This window comes from Nerophis ophidion, linkage group LG27, assembly GCF_033978795.1.
Source record: "Nerophis ophidion isolate RoL-2023_Sa linkage group LG27, RoL_Noph_v1.0, whole genome shotgun sequence".
Lineage (NCBI taxonomy): Eukaryota > Metazoa > Chordata > Actinopteri > Syngnathiformes > Syngnathidae > Nerophis > Nerophis ophidion.
Window position 1 is genome coordinate 23,576,930 of NC_084637.1, and position 15,671 is coordinate 23,592,600.

General features: G+C 40.6%; 1 protein-coding gene across 1 annotated transcript in view; it reads right to left on the reverse strand.

The window, feature by feature from the left end:
- Nucleotides 1-15,361, reverse strand: part of LOC133544554 (cyclin-dependent kinase 16-like) — a 39,666-nt gene extending 24,305 nt beyond the window's left edge. The window contains exons 1-7 of the mRNA XM_061890027.1: nucleotides 15,227-15,361; nucleotides 12,402-12,572; nucleotides 3,757-3,903; nucleotides 3,572-3,690; nucleotides 3,371-3,499; nucleotides 3,252-3,308; nucleotides 3,069-3,183 (exon numbers count right to left, since the gene is read on the reverse strand). Of these exons, the coding sequence (XP_061746011.1) occupies nucleotides 3,069-3,183; nucleotides 3,252-3,308; nucleotides 3,371-3,499; nucleotides 3,572-3,690; nucleotides 3,757-3,903; nucleotides 12,402-12,519 (685 nt within the window). The 5' untranslated portion in view covers nucleotides 12,520-12,572; nucleotides 15,227-15,361. The remainder of the gene's footprint in view (nucleotides 1-3,068; nucleotides 3,184-3,251; nucleotides 3,309-3,370; nucleotides 3,500-3,571; nucleotides 3,691-3,756; nucleotides 3,904-12,401; nucleotides 12,573-15,226) is intronic.
- Nucleotides 15,362-15,671: the final 310 nt, after the last annotated feature.

Below are 15,671 nucleotides of genomic sequence, written 5' to 3' on the forward strand. Positions count from 1 at the left end.
GGAATCTCTGGAGTCTATTTAGCACGACAACTACAGCTAGTTCAACTATGTTTCTGTCCCTGTAGCTGTTGTCGCCGTGTAAAATAAGAGACGGACGCACTTGAAATGCTTGCTGAAGGAAATTCAACTTAAGACTATGTTTGAGGAAGTAAAGAAAGGAGGTGTAAGCGTGAGAGCTCCGGCTCAGTTTCATCTCCAGGGCTTTATCTCCTGGGCTCTGCTCGGCTGTCATAATCTATAAACAACAGGACTCTGCGAGTTTGTCATTTTAAGACCCTCTACCAACATTTTCTTGTCTCAAGTTGCCACACAATAACATGCAATAATCTACCTTGGGGGGCTATGAAAGTGCTTGATTTGACATGAAGCAAAGTCTGCTTTTCAAATGTCAATATAAGAGATGGACCAATATGTTTTTAGGGCCGATACCGATAAATTCCTAGTAGAGATGTCCGATAGTATTGGACTGCCGATATTAGTGGCCAATAAATGCTTTAAAATTTATTATAGGAAATTATCGGTATTGGTTTCAAAAAGTACAATTTATGACTTTTTTAGAACACCGCTGTACGGAGTGCTACATGGACTTAGGGAGAAGTACAGCGTGCCAATAAACCTTAAAGGCACTGCCTTTGCGTGCCAGGCCCAATCACATAATACCTACGGCTTTTCACACACACACAAGTGAATGCATGCATACTTGGTCAACAGCCATACAGGTCACACTGAGGGTGGGCGTATGAACAACTTTCACACTGTTACAAATATGCACCACACTGTGAACCCACACCAAACAAGAATGACAAACACATTTCGGGAGAACATCCGCACCGTAACACAACAGAACAAATACCAAGAACCCCTCCAGCACTAACTCTTCCGGGACGCTACAATATACACCCCCCGCTTCCCCCAACCTCAACCTCCTTATGGTCACTCAGGGAGAGCATATGTCAAATTCCAAACTGCTGTTTTGAGGCATGTTAAAAAAAATAATGCACTTTGTGACTTCAATAATAAATATGTCAGTGCCATGTTGGCATTTTTTTTTTCCATTACTTGAGTTGATTTTTTTGGGAAAACCTTGTTACGTTGTTTAATGCATCCAGCAGGGCATCACAACAAAATTAGGCATAATAATGTGTTAATTCCACGACTGTTTATATCGGTATTGGTTAATATCGGAATCTGTAACTAAGAGTTGGACAACATCGGAATATCGGATATTGGCAAAAAAGCCATTATCGGACAGCTCTAATTCCAAGTCAAGGAGGCCGATAAGTTATATGTGGAGCCAATGTTCGTTTGCAGTAAAAGTGAATTAAAGATGAATAGTATATGCCACTGAACAGCTGGACAAGGCTTTAAGTTGTTTATTTAAAGTAGCAGTAGGGTGGAAAAACAAGCTGCCTCTATATTGAAGCTATTATAGTATACAGTACGTTAAAATGCCAAATATCAGTGCTGAAAATCGGTCGATCCCGAATTTATTTTTTTTCAGTTTCACAAGTTTATTTACAATACCATATAACAATTTCGGGAGAACATCCTCACAGTAACACAACATAAACGCAACACAACAAATACCCAGATTCCTTTGTATTCATGACACATCCTGACTATTTTATACACCCCGCTAGCAGCAAACCCCCCCCCCCGTGCGTCGGTAAGGTGGGCGGGGTTGGGGGCGCGGGGGTGTAAAATATATTCAGGTTTTGTCACGGATACAAAGGATTGTGGGTATTTGTTGTGTTGCGTTTATGTTGTGTTACTGTGAGGATGTTCTCCCGAAATGTGTTTGTCAATCTTGTATTGCGTGGCTTCACAGCGTGGCGCACATTAGTAAGTGTTAAAGTTGTTTATATCACAACCATCAGTGCACTCTGTATCACCCAGTATGCCTTACAATCTTGTAAGTGTAATTTGGTAAACTGCACACAACATGTTACCGGAGCATCAATCGTTTCGTACATGTTGTTAAAGGTGTCTAAGGCAATGGCTTCACAACACGCCCATATTTTGTGTCATCCGGATGAACGCTATTGGATAGTCGCGAGAACGTTGGCGGTTCCAATTGACTTCATTACTCTGTAAAACAGGTTTAAATAGCTCTGTTAGTGGTAAAGGCGGCCGACCTCTGATGTATTTAAGCGGGCGGTTGGCGGGCGGGTACGGTCCTGATAAAATGTTGGTTCGGGTGGACGGCGGGTGGATGACGACTGTGGTGATGCGGCTGCGGGTGATATACTTGCCTATCCGCGCATCTCTAGTAGGTAGGGAAGGTGTTACACCAGATGATATTACAGTAGTTTAGATGTGGTTCAAAGAGAGTTTTATATAGGGTAAGTAGAGCATAAAGAGGAAGATAATCACGAAGATGAAAGAACAGGCCAACATATTTGGATAATTTGTTTAACAGAAGGCTAATGTGACATTTGAAATTGAGGTATTCGTCAATGATGACCCCAGGAATTTTGTAGAGTACACTCTCTGTATTTCCTGCCCATTAATGTTAATATGGCAGTGCTCAGTATTTGTCCGCTTTTTATTAGAACGAAATAGAATAAAATTAGATGTATTTACATTAAGTGAGAGCTTATTGCATTTGAACCAGGAATCCACTTTCACAAGCTCTGAATTGACAGTTACTTGTAGATCGTGTAGGCTCCTGTGTGAGGTAAACAAATTTGTATAGTCAGCAAAAATTATTAAATGAAAAGTTTCGGAGGAGTTGACAAAATCATTTATGTATAGGATAAAAAGGAGAGGCCCCAAGATGGATCCCTGAGGAACCCCATAATTTATAGTCGTACAGGGCGAATTGTGATCATTGCTGCCTTCCGTATAGGTAAGAACAGAACCAATCGAGAGGTACCCCTCTGACACCATAGTGATATAGCTTATACAATAAGATCTCAAAGTCTATTGTGTCAAAGGCCTTGGACAGATCCCAAAAAATGCCAATACCGCATTTTCCTTCTTCAATACAGTCATTGACCTCCCCAAAGATTCATTCAACTGTTGCAACATAATTCACACGCCTTTTATCACTCCAAAACAACAATCACCTTCTCTGATGGCTGTACACGGAGCTCCTTCTTCATGCTCCAGACGGATTTCCTTCAAAGCCACCAAGTTGTCCGTCAGCTTGCTGCGCCCTTTGTACACCGTGGCGTAGGTACCCTGGGTAAGACGCCCACACACAGGTGAGACCGGCGCACAAGCTGATACATAGACAGGCTGATACCAACCTCTCCCAGCTTGTCCAGTTTGACGTACGTCTCCAGTTTGCCGAAGCCGATCTCTGACTGCACGCAGAAGACGCCATTGTTAGAATATCGCCATTCAATATCGTACGGGTCAGACGTACCAGGGACACTCTGCGCAGCCGCCGGCTGATTGGCTGTTCAAACAGAGCTGGGCCAATCACGTTGCACTTCTCCAGATAACCGTCTGGGAGACGGATGTCCGCCGGCAAGGACAAGCGTTTGTTGATGTCCTGAAAGACAGGCGGTGGTGTACTTACTACACCATGTCAGGTGACCTGAACTGTTCTGGCGTGTGCACGCACCTCGCTGGAGATCTTCTTGGTCCTCATTCTCACTCGAACTGGACTTTGGACGTCGTCCGAGGAGGACGTGGGCTCGTTTTCGCCGTCGGAGCTCATCTTGACGTCCTCGTGGACGATCTCTGCGCGGACACGGGGGAGTCGTGAGGACACTCCCGGGGGCGCGACAACGTTTGCGGTGTGCCTACCCAGTCGGCTGCTGTGGTTCAAGTACGAGCTCAGACTGCGTCCCAGACCGCGAGGTCTGCGACCGTATGACTGGAGGAGAGACTGAACGGATGAAGACGACCCTCGGATTTTGACTCCCCCTGTTGAAGGGCGATGGCCGCCTGCCTCTGTCAGTGGGAACAGCCAATCAGGGAAGAGAAATAGACATTCTTAGCGCTACACCAGGGGTGTCCAAAGTGCAGCTCGTAGCTATTTTTTTTTTTTTTTTTAATCGTTAGCATTGTAATATTAGCATGGTAATTTTAATAAGTGTAATTAGGGCGGTATAATCTTTGGTCATATTTTGGTACTTGATGTATGCTAACGTTAGCATGCTAGCTTTTTTGGCAAATTTTGCAGAAATATACCTCAACATCAAATATGTTGTTACTTGACAAATGATACCTGTCAACATGCTAACTTTAATCTACAAGCATTTTTTTAGCTATTTACAGAGATATAGTTTTCAGTCATATAAATTGGTTCTTGATGCGTGCCAATGTATGTTAGATTTTTTTGCAAATTCCGCAGAAATACAAGTCAGCATCAAATATGTTGTTACTTGACGAATGATAACTGTCAACATGCTAACTTTAATCTGCTATCTTCTTTTTTTAGAAATTTACAGAGGTATAGACTTCAGTCATATTTTGGTACTTGATGCCTGCTAACATTAGCATGCTAGTTTTTTTGTGCAAATTTTGCAGAAATACACCTCAGCATCAAATATGATGTTACTTGACGAATGATACCTGTTAACATAATAACTTTAATCTGCTAGCTTTTTTTTTTTAGCTATTTACAGAGGTATAGACTTCAGTCATATTTTGGTACTTGATGCATGCTAACTTTTTTGCAAATTTTGCAGCAATACACCTCAGAGTCAAATATGTTGTTACTTGACGAATGATACCTGTTAACATGCTAACTTTATTATGCTAGCTTTTTTAATTAATTATAGAAGTATAGACTTCTGTCATATTTTGGAACTTGACGCCTGCTAACGTTAGCATGCTAGTTTTTTTTTTGCAAATTTTGTAGAAACACACCTCAGCATCAAATATGTTGTTACTTGACGAATGATACATGTTAACATGCTACCTTTATTATGCTAGCTTTTTTAGCTATTTACAAAGGTATATACTTCAGTCATATTTTGGTTCTTGATACATACTAAAGTTAGCATGCTAGGTTTTTTGCAAATTTTACAGAAATACACCTCAGTTTCAAATATGTTGTTACTTGACGAATGATCCCTGTTAACATGCTAACTTTAATATGCCAGATTTCTTTTAAGCTAATTATGGAAGTATAGACTTCAGTCATATTTGGTACTCAATGCATGCTAACTTTTTTGCTAATTTTGCAAAAATACACCTCAGAGTCAAATATGTTGTAACTTGACAAATTATATATGTTAACAGGCTACCTTTATTATGCTATTTTTTTTTATCTAATTATGGAAGTATAAACTTCAGTCATATTTTGGTACTTGATGCATTGTAACGTTAGCATGCTTGCTTTTTTGCTAATTTTTCAGGAATATACCTCAACATCAAATATGCTGTTATTTGAAGAATGATATCTGTTAGCATGCTAACTTTAATATGCTAGCCTGTCTTTTTTAGGTAATTATGGAGGTATAGACTTCATTCATAGTTTGGTAAAGATAGCAGTCTTGCAATTTAAACAAATACCGCACCTCAGAGTAAAATATTTTCCTACTTGACGCAGGTTACAGTTAGCATTTAAGCAGCATTATAGCTTTTTAAAGCTAATTTATCAGGTATACACCACAATGTCATATTTTGGTATTTCACTAATGCTAACTGTAATCATACTATGTTTTGTTTGTTAGCATAATACTATCAGCATGCTAGCTTTTTTTTGCAAATTTTGCATGAATACACCTCAGTGGTTACTGTAAATATGTGGTTACTTGGTGAATGATACCTGTTAGCATGATAACTTTAATCTACTAGCTGTTTTTTTAGCAAATTTTATAGGTAGAGACTTCAGTCATATTTTTGTATAGATACATGCTAACGTTAGCAGGCAAGCATTTCAAACGAATTATGCACCTCAGAGTAATATATTTTACTACCTGAAGCAGGTTACAATTAATATTTTGGCATGCTAATATTGACATATTAGCTTTTTTTAAGCTAATTTATCAAGTATAAACCTCACTGTCATATTTTGGTATTTCACTAATGCTAACAGAAAGCATGCTATGTATTACTTGTTAGCATAATACTATTAGCAAGCTTGCTGTTTAAAGTAATTTTGGAATTTTTCTGGTTACTTGACACTATCTGGCCAGCGTGCTAACTGTTAGCATTTCAGTCTGCCTTTGACTCTTTAACATTTACACGTTATTTCAACCAAAATGTTATTTTCCAGTAATTTGCAAAAAATATATATACTGTTTTTTACCGGAATATAAGCCGCTACTTTTTTCTCCACGCTTTAAACCCTGCGCCTTATAAAACATTATGGCTTGCTAACGGTAGGCCAAAATGTACAGTACACCGACAGAGACACAGAAAAGGTGTGTGATTGTTTGCACGTGCTAAGGCGTTTAAAATGTACTTCCTGCTTTGTTCCTGGCAAAATGTACGACATAAACATATATCAATATATCATACTTGCCAACCTAGAGACCTCAGAATTAGGGAGATATTCAAAAGGCCCGCGGGGGGCTATGGGTATGTGTGTGTGTATATTATATATATATATATATATATATATATATATATATATATATATATATATATATATATATATATATAAATATATATATTGTTATAGATGTAATTCACTGATATACATACAAATATATATATATACACTTACACACACACACATATATATATATATATATATATATACACATACATATATATATATATATACATATATATATACATATATATACACATATATAAATAGAGTGATCTACAACATTTGCAGGCAGCATACCCCTTCCCCTTCTAGCTGTCCTGGATGAGCTGATTTATTTTTCCAATCATTTTGAAACTTGCAAGCATACTTCATCTTACTCGTCGTCGCCACGTCTCTTCTTCGGCTTTGTCTCCTCCTTCTCTTGTTCTGATTGCCGCGCTTGACTTCAAGGTGTAACCCGTCATTATTGTCCGGCCGGAAACGGCACCCAGTCACGGATAGGGATGATTTTCGTTAAGAAATTGTCGATGTCGGTGCCGTTAGCGAATCCTCGTATCGAACCGATTCCTTATCGAATCTTTTATCGAATCCAGATAGGTTGGTGTGTGCACTGAGTTCCAAAAGCCATTATATGACTGGGCCGGCACGCTGTTTATATGGAGGAAAAGCGGACGTGAAGGAGTCTCATTCACGTCCGCGTGATGTCCTCACTCACTGAGGACAGCATCCGAGGGTGACTGAGTACAGCGTGAGAACGTGACTGAGGACAGCATGCAGCCGTTAAAGGCCTACTGAAACCCACTACTACTGACCACGCAGTCTGATAGTTTATATATCAATGATGAAATATTAACATTGCAACACATGCCAATACGGCCTTTTTAGTTTACTAAATTGCAATTTTAAATTTCCCGCAAAGTGTCCTGTTGAAAACGTCGCGGAATGATGACGCATATGACGACGTCTCGGGTTGTAGCGGACATTTTTTTTCAGCCCGATCCAAGTTATAAGTAGTCTGTTTTAATCGCATAATTACACAGCAATCTGGAAATCTGTGTTGCTGAATCTTTTGCAATTTGTTCAATTAATAATGGAGACATCAAAGTATAAAAGATGCAGGTGGGAAGCGGTGTATTGCAGCTGCCTTTAGCAACACAAACAAAGCCGGTGTTTACTTGTTTAAAATTCCCGAAGGTGAAGCTTTACTATGGAACAGAGTGGTCAAGCGAACATGGTTCCTGACCACATGTCAACCGGCAGGTTTCGGTGAGAAAATTGTGGTAATAAATCGGCTCTTACCGTAGTTATGAGCGGAGCTTGCGTCCTCCTGCAACTGCTGCGGACTATTACCTCCTCCCACCGGAGACACTGGGGGTCACCACACCCGTGGCCACACCCCTCCGACTTTCAGGTACCATATAATCTCACTAAAACACTAGTAACACAATAAGCAGATAAGGGATTTTCCAGAATTATCCTAGTAAATGTGTCTAATAATATCTGAATCGCTCCCACTGTCCTCGCCTTTTTTTTTTTCTAGTCCTTCACTCTCAATATCCTCATCCACAAATCTTTCATCCTCGCTCAAATTAATAAGGAAATTGTCGTTTTCTCGGTCCGAATCACTCTAGCTGCTGCTGGCTATGATTGTAAACAATGTGAGGATGTGAGGAGCCCTCACAACGGTGACGTCACGCGCACATTGTCTGCTACTTCCCGTTAAGGCAAGGCTTTTTTATTAGAGACCAAAAGTTGCAAACTTTATGGTCGAGGTTCTCTACTAAATCTTTTCAGCAAAAATATGGCAATATCGCAAAATGATCAAGTATGACACATAGAATGGACCTGCTATCCCCGTTTGAATAGGAAAAGCTCATTTTAGTAGGCCTTTAAAGGGTGAAGGTTTCAGGTGAGAGAGGATGTTAAAGGCCTACTGAAATGATATTTTCTTATTTAAAGGGGGATAGCAGGTCCATTCTATGTGTCATACTTGATCATTTCGCGATATTGCCATATTTTTGCTGAAAAGGATTTAGTAGAGAACATCCACAATAAAGTTTGCAACTTTCGGTGCTAACAGAAAAGCCCTGCCTCTACCGGAAGTCGCAGACGATGACGTCACATGCTGAGGGCTCCTCACATCTTCATATTGTTTTGAATGGGAGCCTCCAACAAAAACAGCTATTGGAACCGAGAAAACGACAATTTCCCCATTCATTTGAGCGAAGATGAAAGATTTGTGTTTGAGGATATTGATAGCGACGGACTAGAAAAACAAAAAACAAAAAAAAAACGTGATTGCATTGGGATGAATTCAGATGTTTTTAGACACATTTACTAGGATAATTCTGGGAAATCCCTTATCTTTCTATTGTGTTGCTAGTGTTTTAGTGGGATTAATAGTACCTTATAGTCGGAGGGGTTTGTCCACAAGTGTGTTGAGGCCAGTGTCTGATGGAAGTCGACGGCAGCTGTATGGACGGCACAAGCTCAGCTGATCTCCGGTAAGTGGCGACTTTTTACCACAATTTTCTCACCGAAAACTGCTGGTTGACATTTGGTCGGGATCCATGTTCGCTTGACCGCTGTGATCCATAGTAAAGTTTCACCTCCGGGAATTTTAAACAAGGAAATACAGTGTGTTTGTGTGGCTAAAGGCTAAAAGCTTCCCACCTCCATCTTTCTACTTTGACTTCTCCATTATTAATTGAACAAATTGCAAAAGATTCAGCAACACAGATGTCCAAAATACTGTGTAATTATGCGATGAAAAGAGACAACTTTTAGCTGTGTGTGTGGTGCTGGGCTAAAATGTCCCCTCCAACCAATAACGTCACAAACACGCGTCATCATTCCGCGACGTTTTCAACAGGAAACTCCGTGGGATATTTTAAATTGTAATTTAGAATAGAATAGAAGGTACTTTATTGATCCCTGGGGGAAATTCAGCACCGCAGTTCGCTCACAATAAACAATAATAATCATAAATAATATATGACATATATATATATATATATAATATATATGAATAATACAAATATATTCTACATATATTCTACATTTAAGTGCAGTCAAGAAGGAACATATGCATTATACAGTCTGACGGCTGTCGGTATGAAGGACCTCCTGTGTCGTTCCGTGTTGCATTTAGGGAGTCTGAGCCTTCCACTGAACGTTCTCATTCTCTCCGCAAGGTCCGAGTGTAATGGGTGGGAGGTGTTGTCCATAATGGCTAGGAGTTTTGCTAGACTTCTCCTCTCTGACACCACCGCCAGAGAGTCCAGCTCCACTCCCACCACGTTACTGGCCTTCTCTACCAACTTGTCCAGTCTGTTTGTGTCCCTCACTTTAAGCCCGCTGCCCCAGAGCAAGCCACGGCGTACAAGAAAGCGCTCGCCACCACCGACTCGTAGAACATCTTCAACATGTTTGTACAGACGTTGAAGGATCCTAGCTACCTGAGGAAGTACAGGCGGCTCTGTCCATTCAGCGTGTTTTGACCCATTCAGCTTGTTGTCGATATGTACTTTGAGGTATTTATAATCCTCAACCATGTCCACCTCGACCCCCCTGATGGAAACAGGGGTCGCCGGAGTACTTTTCCTCCTTCCCAGGTCCACAACCAGCTCCTTGGTCTTCGTCACATTGAGTTGGAGGTGGTTCTTTCCACACCATGTGACAAAGTCCTCCACCAGTGCCCTGTATTCCTCATCATCACCATCCTCAATACACCCCACTATCGCAGAGTCATCAGAAAACTTCTGAAGGTGGCAGGACTCTGATTGATAGTGGAAATCGGTGGTGTAAATGGTGAAGAGGAAGGGGGAGAGGACTGCACCCTGCGGGGCCCCAGTATTGCTGACCAGCCTGTCACACACACAGTCCTGCAGTCGAACGTACTGTGGTCTGTCAGCCAGCTAATCTACAACCCATTGTTGTAATTTATGGGTTATATAGTTCATGTGTGATGGTCATTCCATAATTTGCATGCTAGATTTATTGCTGATAAATTGATCTATTATTATTTACAGCTAAAAAGAGTTAAAAGTGAATTTATTTGATTTATACATGTATTTGATATTGATTATTTGAGAAACGCTGACACTGGATTGATTTGTTTTCTATTTTATAGCCTAACAAAGGGTTAACTAAAATACTACATGTTCCACAATGCATTGCGGAAAACCGGATGTAATGAAAGGAGCGGGAGCAGGTGCATTGTGGTTGATGAGACTGAGCGTTACGAGCCTTCGGGTGATAAATGAATGACAGATAACAGGATATAAGGATCGTTTTGTACCGTTTGTATCCCCACATTTTTCTTATATAAAGTATAACTTTATTTACACACTTCGACGTCCTGTCCAATACTTTGATCGTAGTTAATCTACACCCAGGACACCAAGGGGGCCTCCACCTGCATCTTCTCCAACTTCACATCCAGTAGCCCAGGCCGTATGGTATTTAGTAAACTAATAAGGCCGTATTGGCATGTGTTGCAATGTTAAAGGGGAACATTATCACCAGACCTATGTAAGCGTCAATATATACCTTGATGGTGCAGAAAAAAGACCTTATATTTTTTTAACCGATTTCCGAACTCTAAATGGGTGAATTTTGGCGAATTAAACGCCTTTCTGTTCATCGCGCTGGAGGCGATGACGTCAGAATGTGACGTCGCCGAGGTAACACACCCACCATTTTCATTTTCAACACATTACAAACACCGGGTCTCAGCTCTGTTATTTTCCATTTTTTGGACTATTTTTTGGAACCTTGGAGACTCGGAGGGTGTAACAACACTAACAGGGAGGGATTCAAGTTGCAACACTGGCCCGAAGATGCGAAAGTGTCTGCCGCCAGACCCCCATTGAATGTGCCAGAGTGTCTCCACATTTGACCGGCGATGCTAAGGCAGACATGGCACAGAGATGCATGGATAACCTGCAAATGCATTTGCAACGATAGTCAACGAAATCACAAAGGTGAGTTTTGTTGATGTTGACTGCCAGCTAATCGATGATAACATGCTACGCTAATCGATGCTAACATGCTATTTACCGGCGGTGCTAAAGCAGACATGGCACAGAGATGTATGGATAACCTGTAGATGCATTTGCAACTATATTACGTTTCATTCCACCCACATTTAATGCGAAAAGAACACTTACCAATCGACGGATTTAAGTTGCTCCAGTGTCAAAAGATGCGAAAGTCCTGATCGTTTGGTCCGCACATTTTACCGGCGATGTTAACGCAGCTATTCGGCCATGCTATGGCTATAAATAGCGTCAATAGCTATTCGCTCAATAGCTTTAGTTTCTTCTTCAATATTTTCATACTCCAACCATCTGTTTCAATACATGCGTAATCTGTTGAATCGCTTAAGTCGCTGAAATCCGAGTTTGAATCCGAGCTAATGTCACTATATCTTGCTATGGTATTCCCATTGTTTGTTTACATTGGCAGCACTGTGTGACGTCACAGGGAAATGGCCAGTGTCTTCGCAGAGAGACGAAAATAAGGCACTTTAAAGCTTTATTTAGGGATATTCCGAGACCGGTAAAATTTTGAAAAAAACTTCAAAAAATACAACAAGCCACTGGGAACTGATTTTTATTGTTTTTAACCCTTTTGAAATTGTGATAATGTTCCCCTTTAATATTTCATCATTGGTATATAAACTATCAATGACTGCGTGGTCGGTAGTAGTGGGTTTCAGTAGGCCTTTAAAGGGTGAAGGTTTCAAGTGAGAAAGGACGTTAAAGGCACGTCCCCAATATTGTTGCCCGGGTGGAAATCGGGAGAAATTCGTGAAAATGGTTGCCCCGGGAGATTTTCGGGAGGGGCGCTGAAATTCGGGACTCTCCCGGGACTCTCGGCAGGGTTGGCAAGTATGAGATATATTTCCCAGCGTAAATATGGACGTGTCTGGCATTACCTGAATCGCTGTGTGACGTCACTTCCTGGTGGTCGCTCAGCGTCCTGTCTCCTCCCCCAGCCCCTCCCCTCCCCAGGGTGAGAGAGAGTTGACGCTTGATCTTCCTCATCCTCTCCATGAGGGGGGGGCGCGAAGCTGAGGGGGGTGGGGCGGCCAGGGTGGAAAGCACACCTGAACAGGTACACAAGTCCCAGGCGGGAACCACGGGTCAATTCATAAGGTCAGCTATTCGCGTTATGCTGCTATTGACAACACACCGCTCATAATGTCTAGATCAGTGTTTTTCAACCTTTTCTGAGCCAAGGCACATTTTTTGCGTTGAAAAAATGCGGAGGCACACCACCACCAAAAATAATTAAAAAACGAAACCCGGTTGACAGTAAAACGTGGTTGTGGCAATTGTAGGAGATGACTTTAAAGCAGGGGTGTCAAACTCAAATACAGAGTGGGCCAAAATTTTAAACTGAACAAAGCCGCGGGCCAAGGGTTGAACAAATGAACTTTTTAATAGGGACCCAAACAAGTTTTGCATTGAATATTGAACAAGCAAGGCTTATATAACTTTTTAGTGACATGCAAAATCAGGTTTGAAATAATAATAATAACAATTAAAAAATATCAATGGCATATCAAATAAAATTTAGATAAAAATTGAATGCCTCTTTTCTATTTGCAGCCTTCTGAGGTAAATATCAAAATAAACTTTGTACACAGGCTAATAATAAATTTTAAAATAAAATAACAATAATGAATGAATCAAACATTCAAGCCTTGAAGTAACAAGAGAAAGTGCATGAATACATTTTTAATTAATGCTCAGTTTGCTACACTGATTTGCTTGAACAATGAATATGGAACAAGCAATATTTATATAACTTAATAGTGCAAAATCCACATTCAAAAAACAAACGGAAAAAAAATAAATGGTCAAATAAATACAATTTAAATAAAACATTTAATGCCTCTTTTCTATTTGCAGCCTTCTGAGGTAAATATCAACATTACATTTTCCCACAGGCTAATAAATCTTAAAATAAAATAATAACAAGATGGGTGGGGTTGGTGGTGGGGGGCGGGTTTTGGTGGTAGTCAGTGCTGCAAGGGGTTCTGGGTATTTGTTCTGTTGTGTTTATGTTGTGTTATGGTGTGGATGTTCTCCCGAAATGTGTTAGTCATCCTTGTATGGTGTGGGTTCACAGTGTGGCGCATATTTGTAAAAGTGTTAAAGTTGTTCATACGGCCACCCTCAGTCTGACCTGTATGGCTGTTGAGCAAGTATGCGTGGCATTCACTTAAGTGTGTGTACAAGTCGCATATATCATATGACTTGGCTGTTTGTATGGAGTAAAAGCGGACGTGACAACATATTGTAGACAACGCTAAAGGCAGTGCCTTTATAGTACCAGCGGGCCAGCTCTAATGTAAATTTGATGCGGCTCTTTTGATGACTGCACCTGGCTCTCAGATAAATCTTAGCAGACATTGCTTAACACTGTCAGTAATGAATAATTACGCTGGTAATCACAGTGTTAAAAATAACGTTCAAAATATAAAATATTTTCATGAATTTTAATCCATCCATCCGGTTTCTACCGCACCTGTTCAAGAAGTCGCTGTATTGGTAAGAGGTATTTTATTTATTGTTGGTTAGCTTCAGAATAACAATGTTATTAAAAAGAATAAGCGACTTATTATACTCTAAAAATGTTGGTCTTACTTAAAAACGCACGCATTTAGTTGTATTCAGTCTTAAAAAATATATTATATGGCTCTCACGGAAATAATTTTTAAAATATTTGGCTTGTATGGCTCTCTCAGTCAAAAAGGTTCCAGACCCCTGCTTTAAAGCATAAGCAAGCATGCATCACTATAGTTCTTGTCTCAAAGTAGGTGTACTGTCACCACCTGTCACATCACACCCTGACTTATTTTCACTTTTTTGCTCTTTTCCTATGTGTAGATTTTACTTCTTGTCTTACGCTCCCATTTTAGTGTCTTTTTCTCTTTTTTTTGGTATTTTTCTGTAGCAGTTTCATGTCTTCCTTCGAGCAATATTTCCCGCATTTACTAAGTTTTAGCAATTAAGAATATTTCAGTTGTTTTTATCCTTCTTTGTGGGGACATTGTTGATTGTCATGTCATGTTCGGATGTACTTTGTGGACGCCGTCGTCCAGCATTCTGTTTTTGTATACTTTGTAGCCAGTTAGGTTTTGGTTTCGTTCTGCATAGCCTTCCCTAAGCTTCAATGCCTTTTTTTAGCGGCACTCACTTCTTGTTTATTTTTGGTTTAAGCATTAGACACCTTTTTACCTGCACCCTGCCTCCCACTTTTTCTGACATCTACAAAGCCATTCACAACCTGCTGCCACCTACTGACAAGGAAGAGTATTACATGGTTACACTGCGTAGCTCTAGACAGCAGCGACACTCAACAACAACACATTTGCAGACTATAATTACTGGTTTGCAAAAAATATTTTTAACCCAAATAGGTGGAATTAGATCATCTCCCACGGCACACCAGCCTGTATCTCACGGCACAGTGGTTGAAAAACACTGGTCTAGCTAACCAATAAAGGTGGTAAGCGCTGACGTTGACAATATCACGCTAATAGCAAAAAGCTGACAAATAACATGATAGTTTGTAGCAGTAGACTTCCTAGTCCTCTTCCGGGCGTGACTATGTTTTGAGAAGGGGGGGCGGGGGCCGTCTACTTGCTGCACGCCGTGTGTTCCCAATGGAAAGGCGGAGGAAGAGCCGCTCGGCGAACGTCCTTTTGAGGCGTATGCGGTATCAAACGCGAACACGGCCGCGGTTACTCACCGAGAGGCTTAGCCCCGGTGTCACCTGGCTTATCTTTGGCTGGGTTCAGCGTGTTGGCGTGGAGGGTTCTTCTCGCTCCCAGTAATCCGCCGCCATGTTGCTTTTCCGCACATCCGTGACGTCACAACACGCCCCCTCCGCCTCTTTCAAAGGAACGCTTCAAAAAAAACGATTTCCAAAAAGAATTTTTTGTCAACGTATGACAAATTCACGACGAACATCGACAATGTTCAACAAATGTATGGTGGAATTTTTTGTGTGTGTGTGTGTGTGGTGTTCGGGTCTGTGGGACCCGTTTTCATTTTAATATTAACTTTTTTTTAAATATTTGAATATTTTTGTCATTTTAATATTAATAATATTAATTTTCATATTTAAAAAAATGATACAAATAATATTTTTTTCAAACTGAGACTCATTGACTGGCTCATTTTCTGTGAAGAAT